A 19,303-nucleotide genomic window follows, 5' to 3' on the forward strand; every position below is an offset into this window, starting at 1 on the left:
CTTCACTATTACTGTTTAATAGGCGTTAGTTCTGTTAGGGTTATAACGGTGTAGACGTTCAGGAGAACCTTGGCCACGATACGCGAACTCCTTGGGCGGGGAGCCCGCGTCGCGCACCTCCTTGCTCTTCATGGATTGGAAGTTTTGGTCCGCGAAGGACTTCACATGGCCCTGCGACGACGTGAACTCACAACCTGCGCCGGGGACAATACTACACTGGTAACTTTATATAAATAATAACAATAATATACATTGAGAGGTATAATATATAAGTAAACATTTCGTTAAAATAGCATTTGAAAGGTGAGTATTATCACCTTTATTGTCGGAGGCGGGCTCCGGCGAGTAGAGGTTGCGCAGCCTCTCCTCACGCAGCCGGTACATGTGCGCGCGTATCTCTTTCTTCCGAGAGAAGTCTTGAGTCTGCTGCCACTGAAACACACACATTAAACTGTATACATATAAATTGCTAATAATGCAACTTTGGTTTGAGCAAAGCAATTTGAAGACATTAGTGACCAGTTATTACAGTTTGTAGTTCATAGAATTGTATATATACAAATTTTAAATGGTCGTATATGTGTAAAAATTTAAGATAAGAAAATGAAGTAATTATTACCATGCGTCGCAGGAGATCCTCGTCGCGGATCAACGAAACGTCTCCGTCGGACATACTGCGGACAAACGGAACGAAAGGTTAGATATTGTTATTTAAAAGTAAGTAAATAATGTATCTATGCTGGAGAGTCCTAACTATCCTCGATAACTGTATGTCAAGGTAAACAATTTTCAAAGAATTCACGCAAATATGGACAGTTTAATTCACCTTGCGTTAACTTTGGTCTTCATATGGCGGACTCAGCATTCCTAAAATATCCCGCTTGTTTAAATTATTGTCTTGGAACATTTTGATATGTTTTTAACATGTTTAACGCTTTCAGAGCCACCGACTTGCCTGACAACGTCACTTTCATACGAAGAAGTTGTAGCGGCGCATTAGAACATTGAAACTACACAACCTTTTAAAACTAGATTAGTAATCCAGTTGCTAAGCTATTATACCTGTGTTTTGTAACTTATCGAATAAAAACATTATATTACTTGTAATTAGTATAGTTATTGATCGTCGTTTGGTTAATTGACGCGACGACATGTGACAGCCGTAAAATAAAAGATGTCGGCGGGCGCGCAAACTTGACCGCGTTTAGCAAACAGGAGTGACGCGCAGTGACTTTAGGTTTAATATATAAAAGCTAATGACGTCACAGCGTCCTCGATAATCAAGAATTGAATGTCCTTGTGTAGGTCAAAGTTTATTCGTCAAATATTAACTGATTGACTGACTTGGTCCCTTGTTCCTGAATTCGATATTCAACAGAATTAAAATAATCTTTGTTGGCTATTTTGTTAGTAGTAGGGTCAGATGACGTAAACCCTTAGTATAAGTAATAATTTAAAGCAACAAATAGCACGCCATATGGTCGGTAGAGGTGACAGGGGTTGACCTTATACAAACACGAGCTTAAGCGAGATGTTTGTCACGCATCTTGTTTTGGAGTCTGCGAGACATATGGCCGGGCGGCGGCGGCGCGAGGCCGCGGCCATATAGGGCTTCGCCCTCGCCCCACTTGCTCCCGCGCCAGATATGGACGCTGACCTGGATAGCCGCGAGATTCAACGACCCTATGCCAATCCTGACATAAGCTATCACCGATACGACATGTTTTCTTAATAGTTTTTTGCCTAATTGATAAGAGGGTAATGTGGATTTGACTGTCTGTAATTTGCTTTGTAACGATTCGTCTTCTTCCTCGGAGCATAATAAAAATTCTGAATTAATGAAAAACGACTTCGAATTTAACACGTTGTTACTTTTTATTTCATTGATGAATCATGATTTTTCAATATTTTCAAGTATAATCTAAAATAATAAAGTTTTACGAGTAAAAGTAACACTTAATTTAAATTAAAAAAAAATTCTTTTAAAATGCAACTAATAGATGGCGCTATTTCATCTATTAGAGGCTGTCAGTCGGGTTCTTTTTTAATTAATGTTAGGTTACCATGTTTTATGACTAATGTAATACATTCATTAGAACAACACAAGGGCGGGGCTAATTGTGTGATGAGTCGTCGACACATTCCTACCTCGTATATAGAACTACCACAGCCGTTAAACGTTGCGACAGTAAAAGGATTCTGTGATAGCAACATGAACAACACTTATGATAACAACAAAATTTATGTTCCCATGTTAACGCACGAAACAACTGTTCCACTATAGTATATATAAAAAGCCTCAGTTTGATTTTTAATGCGCAAGTCAATTAAAATTCAATAATTCTTTTAAACTGAATTAGAGGTTTTGTAATAATGCGTTTTGATGACACAATTTTTACGTTGTAAAGTAAATGTATATCTTATTAATATTATAAACTAGCCTTTACCCGCGACTCCGTCCGCGCGGAATAAAAAATAGAAAACGGGGTAAAAATAATCCTATGTCCGTTTCCTGGTTCTAAGCTACCTGCCCAACAATTTTGAGTCAAATCGATTACATAATATTACGTAGTATATAGCAGTGCGGAGTGGGAGGACATCTCTAATGAATGGTAAACAAACGGTAACATATGTCTCCATTGCGCGCTGTAATTGATGACAACGAATGGGATTTAAAATGGAAATAATTAAGGAAAAGATCACGCCCGCGCACACTTCTACTTAAATATTCTAACATTCTAGATCCACACACGCAATTACCATTTGTAAAGATTGTTTTGTTAAATTTCAGTTAAATTAAACGCAACTCCCGAATTCGAAATCGTTTCCTATTAAAACGTAGTGTTCAATCACTACGCCTTTGAGAAAAATTAACTACTATCATTTAAAAATGTGCATCTTAGGAGGTTAATGAAGTTAAGTTAATCTAAGTTAATACCAAAAAAATGATGAGAACGAAAGTGTTCACAAGAAGTGCTACAATGGTGGAGTGTTGCAGCGGTCAGGTTGTGTGAGGGCAGACGGCGGCCCTTGAACCGTGCGCCGGTCAACGCGGTTTGACTATGTCTCACAGAGGAGATACCTAGTTAATGTGTGCCTTTTTAAACTTATAGTGCAGGAGCCTCTCAGAGGTTGAGCACTTTCCGAAAATTATGGAATATGAAGAGAATTTTTCTTTTATGACAATGAACAAAATGCTTAGTACTAATATTTTTATTATTTAATTTTAAGAAATATAAAGCAAATACGAATAAACCTACTTTAAAGCTCTTAATATCTTTGGATGTGCAAATTTATAGCGACGTTTTCTGTGTAAAAGAAATATATATTGCAAGGCTGTAAATTTTGTAAGCTGTCCCTGAGCGATAAATATAAAAGGGACCAGTGATTTATTCAACCAGATATTACACAAAATTTTATTCTTTTGTAACATTACAGTATTGGTCAACGCTTTATTGATATATTTATGCATTCGTTTTGAAAAAATATGATTGTGTGAGTAACACTCTACAAAGTATCATACTCATGATATAAGTAGTTTTAAACTGTGAGAGAACTTGAGGAAATGTAAGTAACAAACTCATGTTTATTTTTCCTCGTTAAAAAATGGCCACGAATACTAAATTGACATCAAGTTGATGCCAGCACTCTCTGTATAACTAGTGTGATCGCCGAGAAAGTAATATTTTACTTAACTTACGCGTCTGCGCAAGATGATCTATGGACGCAAAGAACAAGTATGCGAAGAGAATGATATAAGAAGCGTAACGATATGCAAATGAGCGACCTTTAGTTATTCGGTCTGAGATGGCTGGTTACTCAGAACTTACTCCTCTATACATATTCAGACTTAAAAAATTGGCATGTTTCATCTGTTATATTGACGATTACTCTTTCTTACTCTTTCTTTTGATGTCGTTCAAGAGCGAAGTGGGTAACGAATGTTTTACTAAAGTGCTTAGGCACATTTGCTTTATTACGTTTGGCACATTTCTTTTAATACATCTGAATATAAGAGAACAGAGTTATTAAAAAGTAAGCGAATTTTTGTATCTTCAACAAAAATTCATCATCATCATGATGATGATGATGATGAATTTTTGTATCTTGTTATTTTTAAATATTCAAGATTTTGTATCCAGCTAATTATTAGTACGATAAAAGATTTCTTTGCTTTAAAAAGCGAGTAAATTGAATGCCAAGAATGTGAATTATATAATTTAAAAAAAACATTAGTAAAAGGATACGTTAAAAGGATGTTTAACGTTCTCGTTCACCTACTTTCTCATGCGCCATAGAAAAGTGAATTCAAACACCATATCCGCGACGACGTCAGAAACACCGCGGCCGGAATGTTTCCGTGCTCCTCTCCATTGAATACTAAAGAACATTTAACGAAGCCTCCAGCGGATAGTGAAAGCTATTCCATATAATTACAAACAGACATACAATAGAGACCCGCGGCACAATACTAGTATTTACGATATTAACAAAGTTATCAACAATCTATTGTGTTTGTTTACTGACTCAGCGGCGGACAGTCTGTCTATTGAATTGTTATTTATTGAATAATTTGAATTTTATTATTTGACTTTGGTTATTTGTTTAAAATAAAATGAGTAACGTGTTTTGTTCTACATTGATTAATTAAATACTTGGTATTGTGATACAATAAATGTAGTCTTTAAAGTCACAGATTAAAGAGTACAAATCAAAACAAAACAAAGCAAAACGTCCGGCAGTTGGTGCGCGATTTGATTTTATTGTCCGACGTCTGCGAGTCGGATGACGTGAGTGCGGATTATGGTATTAGCAAGTGATCTCAGGTATTACCTCAGCCAGGCAATAACTTGGAGCAACTCTAGGACCTATAAAACCACCTCGGCCGCCCACCGCAAGCCGCCACCGCGCTCTCCGATGTGGCTCGTCCTTCTATAAAATTCGTCGCCCCCGCTTTTACAATTGTTTATTTCGTATTAAAACGGAATATAAAAATATTGAAGTCTACAACCAGTCTCGGTAGTGCGAGACAAAAACGTAAATTGATCATATTAGGATGTTCAGTATATGAAACTGAGACAATTTCAAGTACTCATATCAGTTCAAAGAATAGATGCTAACTATATATTGTTTAGTTCTATGTGGCGATTATATTCCCGAGAACCCTGATGTAACGCGGCTCGCGGAGCTTCAGTACCCTTCCCAGTACGGTGACCATAATACAACTCATGTTGTAAGATAAGTCAAAAACTTTATCAGTCATATCTTTAAATAACAAGATTTGTAAATAATTTCGTATAATTTATTCTTAATTTTGAAGCAAAGAACAATGGTTTCCAAAATAATACGTAAAAGTTTAACTTATCCTTTACGCTGTTTCACCTTGTATCCTTAACCTTTTCTTTGTCCCGACTTGGCGGCCGCGAATGGCCAACGTAATATTGCAACAATATAACGTGTAGCTGTATGTTCCTGGCAGAACTGGTTCCGTACGGCGCGGCGTGTGCCCACCAGCTTTGTTAACTTTGTAACTAAAACCAAGGTATTGACGCATCGCCTTGTCTTAGTTTGTGCCAAATGTTTGATCAAAAGTTCAAATGTTGGCTGAATATAAGCCAGAATTAGATGATACCTATTTTACATCTCTACTTTTAATGATCACTAAGTGTACTTTTAGTGTAACAAATCTGCCCTTAGGAACTGCTTAGTTGTCCATTAGTCGTATCTGAGTACGGTTGTTCACAATTTAAACATTAGCTACTTTATTTGGAAAGCCAAATACTGACGAGTTGCTAGAATTAACACGCGTGGGAGTGAAAGATTAAAACAGACATCAATTATTATATTTGTTTGCCGACATCACAACCTCCGCAAGGACAAGCTTTATGATCTTCAAATATTTGCAATGCTGTAATCACATGCGGTGTTACAACGAAAGTCATCGGAATGAAATGAATAATATGACGTTCATCAATCGAGGCTTAGTTAAAAAGCGTTTTCTTATTAACTAAGCTAACAATAGATGTACTTATCAGTTAAATTTATACAAAATAAAAAAAATAAAAATGTCGCAGATAAGCAAAAATAGTTAGAAATCAGTTATTGGTTTGGTTCGTTTTTCAACTATACTATAATTGTATTGTGGTAATTTCTTAACTTTACATAAGAAGAAGTAACATTTAAAACAATATGTAATTAAAGGAAAACATAAGTCATTGTTTAATGTGAAGACATAACAAGTTATCACGTAAACTAAAGTGCCATTAAAGTATTCTCCGAGTTACAATAACACATGCTAATGATGTAGCACTGAACCATTTTATACTAATGATCATCTAGTCTTCATCTCCTCATACCTCATGGCACAAGGCCCACTGACTTCCTACATACATACATACATCAGTCAAACAATGTGCTGACATTGACATTTACTAATGTTTTCACAAAGTATTGCAATTCATTAAATTCAGTTATGTTTAAATCAGGATAATGTTTCATTTTGTACGTTTTATGCATACGTAAGTCTTGTAGTTATAAATCAGATGGATTCTGGTAGAAAAAAAGCTCGATATCAAAAGCGATTGTTAAGATAAATTAAATATGAGAAAACCTTATATAGCAACATGTTCAGAATAAATAGCTCTGTGTTTTGCGATTTCTCTCATGATTTTTTTTTTATTTGAATGTAATGATTATGTAGTTCATATGTTAATTGTAGGAAATTAAAAAATGTCTGAAAAATTCAACGTTGATCAGCAAATAGTTTTTGACGGTTTGACACGAACGTGGCCGACAGCCAGCAACGGCCGCGACCTTTGCCTTGCTATCTCACTTTAAATCCCATTACTTGATAGCAATCAAAGACAATGAAGACGAATAGAGAACTGTCATGAACTAGACGAGTCTACACCCCCGGTATTATTGTGACAATTGTATGTATACATATTCTCGTCTCTTACATTCTTTTTGACAACACCACAGAAAATATTTATTAATACAAGTGTCAGTGCAGTCGAAACGCACAGTTATACAAAACAGCAAATGCTGAATTACTATATTAATATTAAGAGCAATAATTAAGAGAGTTATTGTGACCTAGTTCTCTTTATGAAATCAACGTTGATTGTAAGTTCTTCGAACTCTTGTTAATACGAGCGTTTTTATATTTTTTGTTTATGTTTTCAAATTAGATAACTACAGTTTGTCATTTATTTATCCTATTTACAGTTCTGTAGTAGAATTATTTGTATATTTAATAATGATTATTAAACGACTCCTGTTTTCGAATTGTATTGTATTTATAATTTTTATGTTTGTGTGGACTATATATAGCATAAGTACGAGTATAAGTTCGTATTTTTCGTCAATGATTGACGTCTGCCTAGATTGTTAACAATATGCAACACGTGCTTAACATATAACTGTTGAATAGACTTTTTATATTCTTCCTGGCTGAGTATATTTTTATTTATTGTTAGTAATGACTTAATACTTTGTATGCGAACAAAATGTTGCGATTGTCCTGTGAGGAGCTAAGTGCAGCTAACGAGGCGACGACGACGCTGTAGTGAAGGCTGCGCCAGTCTCGCACACACACATATATATCTGTTATACTATTTGCCACACATTGAATTATTTAATGGTCACTTAAAATACTGCGGCACTCAGACACGTTAACTAGTCTCTGTACAAGTCCCTTAGTGTAAATTTATTTATTTAGGACATGATATTGGTATAGTAGTGATTCGTTCGAATTCGCGGGCATTATGACTGATCAGCGACTTCGAACCCGCGTTAGGGTGTGCGGAGTGAGGGCTCTCGGCGCGCGGCACGAGGCAGTGACAGGCTTGCTTTCGCGGTCGCGATTTTATTTCGTGCGGTGACATCAGCCGCGCCAGTAATGTGCCCCGTTAACAAGGATGGCTTTATCAAAATTAATCGACTGTTTTTGCTTTACAAATATAAATCGAAATTATTTTCAGTTTTGCTTCTATAATAGGAATACAATACAATTCGTTACGTTACGTCAAATAGATTAAAAGACGAAAATAAATAATAAAGAACATTGTGCTATTATTATTACAATTTATAGCACAATCTGACATACATACACATACAGCAACATAATACAATCAGTGATCATACATATTCAGCAGTCGGCGAGTTCACACGACTGAACATGGAAACCTGATCACATCTCTTACGTTCCGAGATGAACGGAACAAAAAGACGTAACATAAATTATACAAGAGAAAATTAATGAACTGTAAAATAGCCATTGTCTTGTAGCTTTATACTTAAGACATGTTTTACTGACCGCAAGATACTGTTTACTTCATTGTACGATACATTGCTCAACTTTAACACCTATGTTCTCAAAGATTTGAATTTCATTAGATGTGTACTAATATTTCACAACAATGTAATAGTAATTTTATTAACCGTATCATATGTAATGTCTTTCAGTCATACATATAATTACAAGATAAAATTGTAAGTAAATTTATCTTAAGGGTCTCAGTAGACAGGAAACTAGAAAAGCGTATCAATAAAGGCTTTGTAAAAGTTAGTGCGAGTGAGTGCAAATATTTTCGATTCAAAACAATTAAACAATATAGTTCATGAAATGTTTATTTTATTAAATTGAGTAAATTTTAGAATGATGAATGCATTCACAAGTTATTAGAATTGTTACAAAATTTATTTCAGTTGAGAATATCGTAACAGGATACGTAAACAAACCGAGCGACTTTTAAAAAAGAAAATTCGTTTTCCCGAAATTAAAAATTAGGGGAAAACTGTTTGGAATCCCAATACCGTAACACATTCAAAAACATGTTCCATAACATCTCTTTAAAAAGTAAATCAATATTTTTCAGTAGGGAAAATATTCGCTAAGAAAAACCTACAATAAAGTTCATCACAATATAAGAAATTTCACAAAACAAGAAGACAATCACAGAGATAATATTCGTGGCTTACACTCACCAAAACAACACCAGAAGTTAAATAGGATATCGGACAGAAGGAGGTCTTTAGGTTTGAGACGTGAGGCGCAAGGAGTGAGGAGTGACACTGCGGAGTGTGTCGGCTGAGCGGCTGGCACTGTGCGCGTGGGCAGCGGACCTGACACGCCGCCCACCTGCATCTGTCCTGCACAGCCTAGACACACACCATCTATACACGAGTGCTCTAGGTTCGATTTTTTGCACTGATTTTAATTATTGAAGTATTAAAGTTAGTCGGAAAACGACACTTTATACCAGAAAATTCTATTTTTAATACAAAATAATTTGATAAGTATCGAGGTCCCCTAGATTTATATAATTCTGAAGAGGCTATCGATGACTACTCAAAATACTACTACAGTATTGATTACTGTGTTACACTCCTCTATACAAGTATGTATGAACCGGAATCCTCACATCAAAACTTCCTGCAAATTTCACCGACACAATGAATGTGACACTCGACACATGTAAATACGAACCAGTGCGGGTTTCCGCTCGCGATCATTATAATATCCACAGCTTTCCTTAATATAACAAAAAGAAAAGACGTTACGGATTCAACATTCATTCTAAATAAGTTTTATAAGTACTTGCCCGTTCCAAGTCCCACTTCCACTTAGCGACTAGTCTAGCATTTATTTTTGTATACCAGTTGCGGTAATACTACTGGAAATAAGACATCGACATCAAATAGAATCTTATTGTCAAATCAATGTGACCAGCGATGGTGCATTACCCACATTCCACAGTGTCACACTTAATCTTGAGGAATTGGCGGCGGTGTTTGTTTTAGTTGTGTTTCGAACCGGCGGCCGCGGGCTCGCATACCGCTGCTGTGAGTCACTGAACCGTCGGGGCGGTGACGTGCGCACGAAGCGATACCAACACCAATACGAGACTTAATTCTCGGAATGCATTAGTGACAACAATTCATCATTTACAAACATGACAAATATATTTATACATACTATATTATATTGTATTCAAATATTTTCAAGCAGTAATTAGTTTCCCAGAAGATATTTCATTATACTTGAAATTAGAACAACCATTAAGAAAGACTAGCCAAACTTTACGAGTGCGCTTAAGCAAATTAATTAAATTCACTCTTACGTTAGGCAATAAAATGAAAATTATAAACTTTTATTACTGATACTCGTAAAACTCTTGATCAGTGTACCGATTGCTAAACGTTTAGTTAATTGCAAAATTAAAAAACATTATGTCATAATAATTTAAATCAGTTCAGTTGAAATTCCTAATTCCTACAAACCTAAAACTCTAACATTAAACTATGGTAATGTTTTCAACAGAGTACACTGAAATTATAACATTATTTATTTGAACGGTTTCTAATCATCACTGTGAAATAAAAGAATACAATATTAACTATTCAATTTACCCGTTAAAAATGAATCTACAAAATTCAACAGCCGACTGTCGCAGGATTCTTTGCTGGCCTAAAGTTAATTTCTGCACACTTTCCGACATAGAAATAAACACATTTTAAAATCATTTATCATCAACGACTGTATCTACTGATAGTTTGACATAATACCTTATTATTTTTTAATGTATGACAATCGGTGTTTATCATGCGAAGCCACGTCGACATACTGGTTACAAAGAGTCCGGCCAAATTTGGACGTCCCAGGACATTGAACCGAACATAAGTTATGCCAAATTATAATTAAAAATATGGTATTAATTATGTAATCAAGAGAAGTCACGTTGTGGAGAGAGTGGGAGGGACTTAATATGTTTATGGAAAGTGAGACATTGTGATTTAAACATTATACTTGTTTTTTTTTTTATAAAATAATATTTAGTAATAATAATAATAAAGTAGTCTATTAATAATAATTGTCCAAATTAAAGAATGCTAAAACGACACGAGTTAATACGATATATTACAGTTGTTTTATGTTTTCATTGTTATTTAAATAACTGACATTTGCCACCATCATTTTGTTAAACTATTACAAATTATCCTTAACATTAAAGTAAACATATTTAAGAAGGAAGAATCAGTATAGTTGCGTTGAATAAATGTAATTTGGTGCAAGATTGAAGGTCGCATGTTTAAAGCAGCATATCCTCTAGAATCTAGAAGATCGTAAACAAAGCAAGTGATTGAGGACTGTAGGAGAGTCGCGTCATCGCCAGATTTGATAATGTTAGAACCCGTTCACATGTAATGTTGCGTTTTCATTCCAAAAATATTTAACAATTACGAAGCAATTGTGTAACGCCAATAGCAAAAAGATCATCAAGTATGTCTCCTACTAAGAACAAGACTTAATAACTTAATTATTTGAACTCAAAATTTTGGAATCGACTTTGAAAATATTTATCAAGTAGTGAACTCTTCAAACGAGTAACCAAGACTATAATAATACCTACCTAAGCAAAAATACTATTTTTGTTAGTATTTCATGACGGACAATTTTGAGAAAAAATATTGTGTAGTAAACGCACGATTTCTTCCTCCAATGTGAGAGGGTTCTTATAATTGCTAGCGAGACTAGATGCGCGTGGGTGACTTGGATTTGCGCAGTGCACGCGCACGCGCACGCGCACGCGCAATGTAGTCATTAGTTTGCCATTAGCGAGTGATGGAGCGATAGCTGACGAGAAGGTGTCGCGACAGCAAGGTCACTCCGCCACTGTGTCAGGAGCGCGCCTCACTTGAGACCTAACAGCTGATGACAGCGGTAAAGTTACAATGTAACACTTACCCTTCTTTGTTTCTGCCTCTTTCTATATTATTGGAGTCATTTTATCCAAATTTAAGAGTTTAACTTTATTTATTGCATAAAGCTAATCAACTTACTTTAACACTTTTGGAAAAAATTGTGTTTTAAAATAATACTTTTCTTACCAAGTTTTTGTATTAAATGACATTTGCTGCATGCTACTGTAACTATCGCATTGTAGATATTAAGTGGTCACTGTAGATATTAAGGAAGACTCTTAGAGTAGATTTCTTTTACTAAGTCTACACTAAGGGAGACCCCTTACGACTATGTGTGAGGGTCTATATACTTTCGACGTTTGGTCATTATTAATTAGGCTATGTACGCTTTGGGATTTTCTAAAGGTGGGCAACGTGAGCAAGTGCATTGAGCGTGGGATGTTAGACCAGGGCTTGTAGCAGCTAATTAGGTGCGTTGTAACGTCCCTTGCGGTGGCGCCCTCTGGCAACACTCACTGGTGCGTTTAGAAAGTGCTCTATGCAATTAATACGTGTCCATGGATAAAACGAGAAATTAGATATAGATTTAATTAAAAAAAGGGTAAATTACTTAAGTTTTTAATGATCCAGACTAATTCTTTTTTCTTTAATACTTAAATAATCTAGAATCTTCTTTATAAAATACACCGATCGCTGACACTTATAGATAAAAAAGTAAACTGAACTAGTTTAGAAACATTAAAAAACAATTAACAAATTATTATCGCATCGAATGTAACAATTACCTCCAAACATTATGACAACATATTACATAACACGATGTGCATATTAAAAACATATAACCTGTATATTATTACATTAAAAACACGTAAAAAAATAATCAATAATAAACATGATGTAACGGGTTGTTCAACTAGACGTTGTCACTTTCATTGGAGCATCTTCGATCGATCGAATTGTCATACGGGTTTTGATTTCCAACCTGTTTGTACAGACAATTATCTCCGGTTACAAACCTTATGACTTAAGTTCTTGACTTTAAAACATACGGAAAAGTATGTTCGTAACATTTGCATTACAACAATATTCCCATTCCACTCGTTGTGTTTGAAAACAACAGAGAAAACAATAATTACCAAGTCACATGACTCTGTACGTGATAAAAGTTTTTGGAGGAACAGAATTTTGTCGACCAATTATTACAGATAAATGCAAAAATTGTTACGTAGTTGGCGACAACCTTCACACGATTTGACACATCGCTAAACCATTTAAATAAATTTGTTTCTGCGAAAACTGGTTGGTCCGCTGTGTAAATTGTGTCAAATATTGTTATATCGTGGATAAACAATGACTGAACTCCAAACACCTTGTCACACCGCATTGTGACTGCGAGGCGGCTATACCTACTCCTTTGATATTTCATCAACAAATGATTAAGGATCTATCAGCCTTACCTGTCCCATATTACGATTGGAATAGAAAATTAAAATCCTGATATATTCAATGGAGTCAATTCACTTTGGTACACTCTCTCATACAAAGTAGGTACCTAACAAAATAATATTTGGATTCGGTCGTACATGTCTCTAGCCTTATCTAATATATAAAATTCTCGTGTCACAGTTTTCGTTCCCGTACTCATCCGAAACGGCTTGACCGATTCTCATGAAATTTTGTGAGCATATTGAGTAGGTGTGAGAATCGGCCAACATCTATTTTTCATTTTTTTTTTAACTGTGCGCGGACGGAATCGCGGGCGACAGCTACTCCTTACTATAAAATTGTAATCCTATGATTCCGTGGATTTATAAAACATACTCATGAAAATAATAAAGTATTAACAGTTTAGATTATGTGTCAAATTTACATTTCACTATTCCGATGTTTGTGTAAATCATTAATTTAACTTTAAATATAAACAGATATGACAGAATTAATTGGAAAATTTCTTATTTGTTTAATTTAATCAAGTAACCGACATATGAATGCGGATGGACAAACAACAGGAGACAAAGCAAACGAGATACCGTTGTTGAAGGATTAGAAGAAATGCGTCGATAGGGCACACGGTGCAGCGCGCGTGCGCCGCGGCGATAACGTGCACGCACCTGCACATGTCTGATGCAATAATATTGAACTCGGAATAAAAAAGGCGTTATCGCATGGTACTTCTTTTAATACTATTTAAAAAAAACTGTATTTTAATTTATTAATTCTATGTTTACTTTGTTAAGATTACAGCCTAGTTTATAAATATCTAGCATTTTATTAATCGTGGTAGTATTGACAATGTCAGATTATTTATGTTTATACACAACATGTAAATAAAAAAGTATCTCACTCACTTAAGTAAATTGACAAAGGCAAAAAAAAAATTGACTCGCCTTAAAACATTTTATTACAACAAATGCACGTTCTATGCTTTTTTAATGTATATATTTTATGTTTTATGTATATATAAAAATTATGGGCAAAGGTAACATTTACCAGCAGCACACATCGCGCATCGAGGGCAGAGACGAGGCCGCCGATATACACAAGGTAAATACTAAATAATTGTAGTAAAAGTGTGACATCATTTAGGTTTATCAAAAAATAATTATCCTTCACATGTCTCGAATGTGGCAACACAATTTAAAACCTCTTTTCTTTATCTCCAAAAAAAGTGAAGCAAGGTATTCCAGTTTGGGAGTGCGCGTTTTTTTATTTACCAGAGCAATGTCATTTTTAAATTTATGTTGAAAAAGTTTTTAGCATACACATTTAGTAGATATATTCTCAAAGACAACTTACAAATACATAATTACATGTGTTGTTCTATAAAATATATAGACTTATAACTATGATGACTTCATGTTCGACACGTTAGATAAATACATAAAAATATTAATTTAATCTCCATTCAGTTCCGTTCTTGATGGCGTCGTTTGTTTACTTGATACTGAGACATTAAAGACCGCTATGGTAACTAGAAATATGAATACACTTTGAATAAATTAAATACTTCGATGTAATCCTACACACAACACATCAAATAAGTTACTTTATTTTACTAACTAGTTTCACTAAAAAGGTACAACATCGCAGAAAAATGCTCAGATTTAAAAGGATTGTTTTAATCTATAACACTGTTGATGTTGAGTGCAGAATTAAACATTCTGCCAAAGAGGTGGCATACAGGCCAACGAGACCTTTGCCTTTTTGTAAAATAAAAATATAGACAAGATAGTAAGAGAATGGCGCGGGAAGTATTAACAACGTGATGTAGTCGTGATTAGAGTTTTATGAAATGTTTATGTAAATATGTATATAGTTTCAGTAAAAGTGATTTTAAGAACGAATAAAAGCATTTTTGGCTGCCGTGCTGCTGTTATCAATTTATACAAGCACGGCATTCGATTAGAATACATAACCTCACAAGTGCGATTAATTTGTAGTCACATAATTCCGATGTTTTTATTTATCAAAAATTAGTCATTATGTATTCGTGTGCATCTTATTTAAACAGTGATTCAATTTAAACGACTTAGACAAACAAACAACATTCTAACAAATTCAACATTATCCTTAAACACGTAACGAGTTTTATTTTAAACAGTAATTTGAAAATTAGCTGTAAATAAGAAAACTATAACAATTAGCTTTGAATATTCGACTCTTATTTATAAAAAGGAAGCTACCTTAATACGAGTAGGCATCTTTATTTAAATTTGAAAACATTAGTATTTCGTAAACAAAAAGTCGAAAAACTCCTTTAACTTGCCAATTTTAATTAGATTGAACTTAAATGTTGCAGTGTGTGAAACACAGACTTGAGTGAGTCAGTCGTGACCGCCGTCCCTGTCGGGCTGGGACTCAAACCTGACCGCTTATCGGTCTATCTAGACTTTACACCGCCTGGTTCGAGAACCCCGCGGGATCCTAGCGACTGCTTTTAAAGCTTAGCTTCCCTTGAGATTTTTTGCCTGTTTTGTTTTATAATTCATTGATGTTCAAAGAAGCGAACCATATTGTTTTTAGGATATGAAAACAGTCGATAAACCGTGTACTACCTACAGGACCCTTTATAAGGCAGTTTATATTGCTTTAAGTTTTTGGTCGATTTATACGATATGTCGATTTCGAAATACGGTTTCTACTTGGTACATATGTAGGTATAGATCTCATTGTAATCATTGAATGCCCTTAGTTACTGTAAAGAAAACAGTAATGATCGCATCTACTTAAGTATGTAAATACAAATGAGTATGCCAATTAAGATGTATGGATGAAGATAAGACGATGTATATTCCAATGTAAACACGATGCAGAATTCCTCGAGTTACAGATGCATGTACATGAGAGTTCCAAAACACAGGTGAGCAAACAGACAACCTCACGGCTCATATTTGTTTTGATACAATGGATACAAAGCCGGGAACATTCCTGCACCCACCGACCGGCGCTCGCACCGAAACACAGCATAACCCAAACATTCAGATCATCTTTGTGATCCCACTGTCCAAACACTTGTATAGAAACATTTTGTCATTCCAACCATTCTATTTGGAACAGATATCTTAAAACTAGTGTTTCTAAAACTACAGTCAAATGACAAATTAACGACTAAGTTTAAACTATGGTTTAATATAACTAATAAATGTTTGTAAATCAATATTCTACCTGCAATATAAATCGATTTCAAAGCTCTGATTTGAGATAAAATATCAAAACAAAATATGGTTTATTCGGTTAACTTTTGTTTCACGTTTTATTTGAAATCACAATGAGCTTAACTATAACTTATTTTCAGAACTCGTAGTCGTCATTAACGATGTATTTTAACTGAACTCATTATAAATCCGTTAAAAGACATCGCCCTAACGAGACGTATTACTAATTCATGAGTTAATTATGTTATATGTTGTAACTCACCTGAGAGCGAGGCGACGTCTTCTACCCGAGACCGGCCGTTAACATTTAAAAACTTTACACTATCTATTCAATTACACCTTTACTTAGTTAAATTTTTAAATAATAGAAGCTCAATCGTGTGTTAGTGGTTAATTTTGAAGCGTTAAGTCTTCGCGAAGTCGGTTCGTTCGTGTCGGCCGCTCGGCGCACTAAACGGTCACTTGAGGTCGGTTTATTTTATTTTTTGTTTTTATTTGCGTTGGTAGCTAAGAGCGATTTGTACGTGTGGTACGTTCGGCAACCGAGCGATCACTGCGCACTAGGCTGCGCCGGCGCAGGTCCAGCGGGGTGCCTCCGCCACACTGCCTGCTGACGGCTGCCCTCCCATCCCTCTGCCGGAGGCTTCGATGCCCTCAACCCAACTAACGTTAGAAAGCTACGATTAACTAACTCGCCTCGCTAAATATGCTTACTTAATTTGCTGACTTTTGTTTTAAATACAAAGTACCTTAGCTCCTTCGGACATCATCTTACTTATTATTATCTAATTTACCTTCAGTCATTCCACATTTCATTTTTTTATTCGGAGCTAATAGTTAAGTACAATGATTATTTTTGTAGTAAATCCCGAAAAAAGCATGTCTCGCGATGACCGTAACTTCTAAGAAATTCCGTCTAAAAATTAAAAAAAAAAAGTACTTTTTATATTATAAGTATTATATATATTTATATATATTATACGGAAAATCATTCTGTTTATCTGACATAAAATGTAAAGAGTGAGATAGCTAGCAGATGTTGGTAAACATATCCAATAATTATTGCTACCTGTATTATTTGATGATTAGGTGATATAATATTTGAAGTAAAACCTTGACCTATATTTGATACATATCATTAGGTACATTTGACGAGTGACGTCAAGCGTCAAGTCGCACTCCTGCCATTTCCACCTGCCACAAGCAACCACGACCAGCTCCCGTGTCAGCCGCACGAACTTATTGTTTGTAAATCAATGTTGTTTTTAAATTGCTATTGTTCCTCGCAGACCACATTAGTCGCAGTGAGGATGTACTAATTTAATACATTGCACTATGTATTCTGGCATTTCATATTATGAAATAATACAAACCAGTTTATGGCTAAAACAAGTATTATTGAAAACAAAGGATCGTATTGCAAATGCGAGTCGAGTGTTTAGATAAAAACCTTATTGCGCGGCGGTTTGTTTTGAGACCTAATATTAAACGGATGTTTGAATTGAATGATTTATTTAATTATCTAATTAAATATAAAATTAAGCTATGGTAGATTATGTAGCACATTTACTGAAGGAGAAAATTTAAAATGTATAGGTGTATAGTATTCTTTACGTAGATTAGAATTTGGTATTCTTTATAGTTTTAGAGCGAAGTATATAAACAGAATACAAAAATATATTTGTATGAGGTTCATATAAAGTGTATATCTAATATATAAAATTCTCGTGTCACAGTTTTCGTCACCGTACTCCTCCGAAACGGCTTGACAGATTCTCATGAAATTTTGTGAGCATATTCAGTAGGTCTGAGAATCGGCCAAAATCTATTTTTCAATTTTTTTTTTAACTGCGTGCGGACGGAGTCGCGGGCGACAGCTAGTTATATATAAAAGTATGTCAGTATTGAGTATATTGGTAGTAAATAAGACATCATTATAGAATGCAAGTCGAGTGAGGCTCTTATGGCAACTGCTGTATGAAGCTAGTGTTACCATGACCAAAGCCTCACAACCTGGAAACAAATTGTTTTATTTTTATATCAATTGTATGTGAATATTTGGTAATATAAGTAAAAAAGTTCTTAATTTTATACAGGTTTTATACGAAATGTTGTTATATTAAAATAATATAAAATAACATGATAAGAAACTTCGTAAAGGTTCGCTTGAACAATAAACAAGTTATGTTCATAGTTACTTAATACTAACTTTACTATCAACACACATATCGGGAAGTGTCAAAAAATTGGTTCCCTTAAGCATTGTGCTGGTGAGGAGGCGCTTGCGCAGGTCCGCCATGTTGATGCAAATACGTGTCGTCATCGCTCCAGTCGATGCGAGTATGACCTCATACTGTGTGCATAATCTTTTTTACTTATTTTTGAAGTTATTACCGTCCACAGTTATAATTGATGACTTAACGGAAGCAAGCTTTTTGGAATGAACTAAACAAACGCCACTGCTTCGTAAATTTAATTCGGTTTTATTATCGTAATAAATGACTTTTTGATTACTAAAAGTAAAATGTATGATTACTAAATGTAAAATGTACAATGATTATTACAAAATATTTGTAAATTTAAATATGCCGAACAAAATGACAATATTTTGTAGGTTCTTTACGATTAATAGCAATTTCTGTTTAGTTCTAAAACGCGTCGTCACTCGTCATAGAGCACCAGCATTTATTGTACAAGTTATCCTCAATCCTACGCACATAATTACTACATTTTATTGACAAAGTTATGAATAAGATTCTCGACAGCAGCAATTAACGGAGGCTATACGAGTAGTGTAGGCGACAAGTTAGACAAGAAATTAACCGTGACTTAAATACTGAAACTATCACTTTGACAACCGATGCTAAATGGCGGGAAACCACTGTCGTTTTACTGATTTATACGTATGTGGAATATAGTGCTCCCTACACAAAATACTAATT

The 19,303-nt window shown here is 34.8% G+C and overlaps 1 protein-coding gene across 6 annotated transcripts in view; it reads right to left on the bottom strand.

Annotated features, from left to right (window-relative positions):
* Positions 1 to 17,008, bottom strand: part of LOC106710338 (microtubule-associated protein futsch) — a 48,877-nt gene extending 31,869 nt beyond the window's left edge. For 3 of the 6 annotated variants that reach the window (XM_045680444.1, XM_045680442.1, XM_045680443.1), the window contains exons 1-4: positions 16,624 to 17,008; positions 620 to 674; positions 318 to 432; positions 69 to 194 (exon numbers count right to left, since the gene is read on the bottom strand). In XM_045680444.1, coding sequence (XP_045536400.1) covers positions 69 to 194; positions 318 to 432; positions 620 to 673 — 295 coding nt within the window. In that variant the 5' untranslated portion in view covers position 674; positions 16,624 to 17,008. Of the gene's footprint in view, positions 1 to 68; positions 195 to 317; positions 433 to 619; positions 675 to 8,988; positions 9,088 to 16,623 lie in introns of those variants that run through there. The other 3 variants (XM_045680438.1, XM_045680439.1, XM_045680441.1) reach the window with 3 other exon arrangements.
* Between the last annotated feature and the right edge of the window lie 2,295 nt (positions 17,009 to 19,303).

This window comes from Papilio machaon, chromosome 13 (genome assembly GCF_912999745.1).
Source record: "Papilio machaon chromosome 13, ilPapMach1.1, whole genome shotgun sequence".
NCBI lineage: Eukaryota > Metazoa > Arthropoda > Insecta > Lepidoptera > Papilionidae > Papilio > Papilio machaon.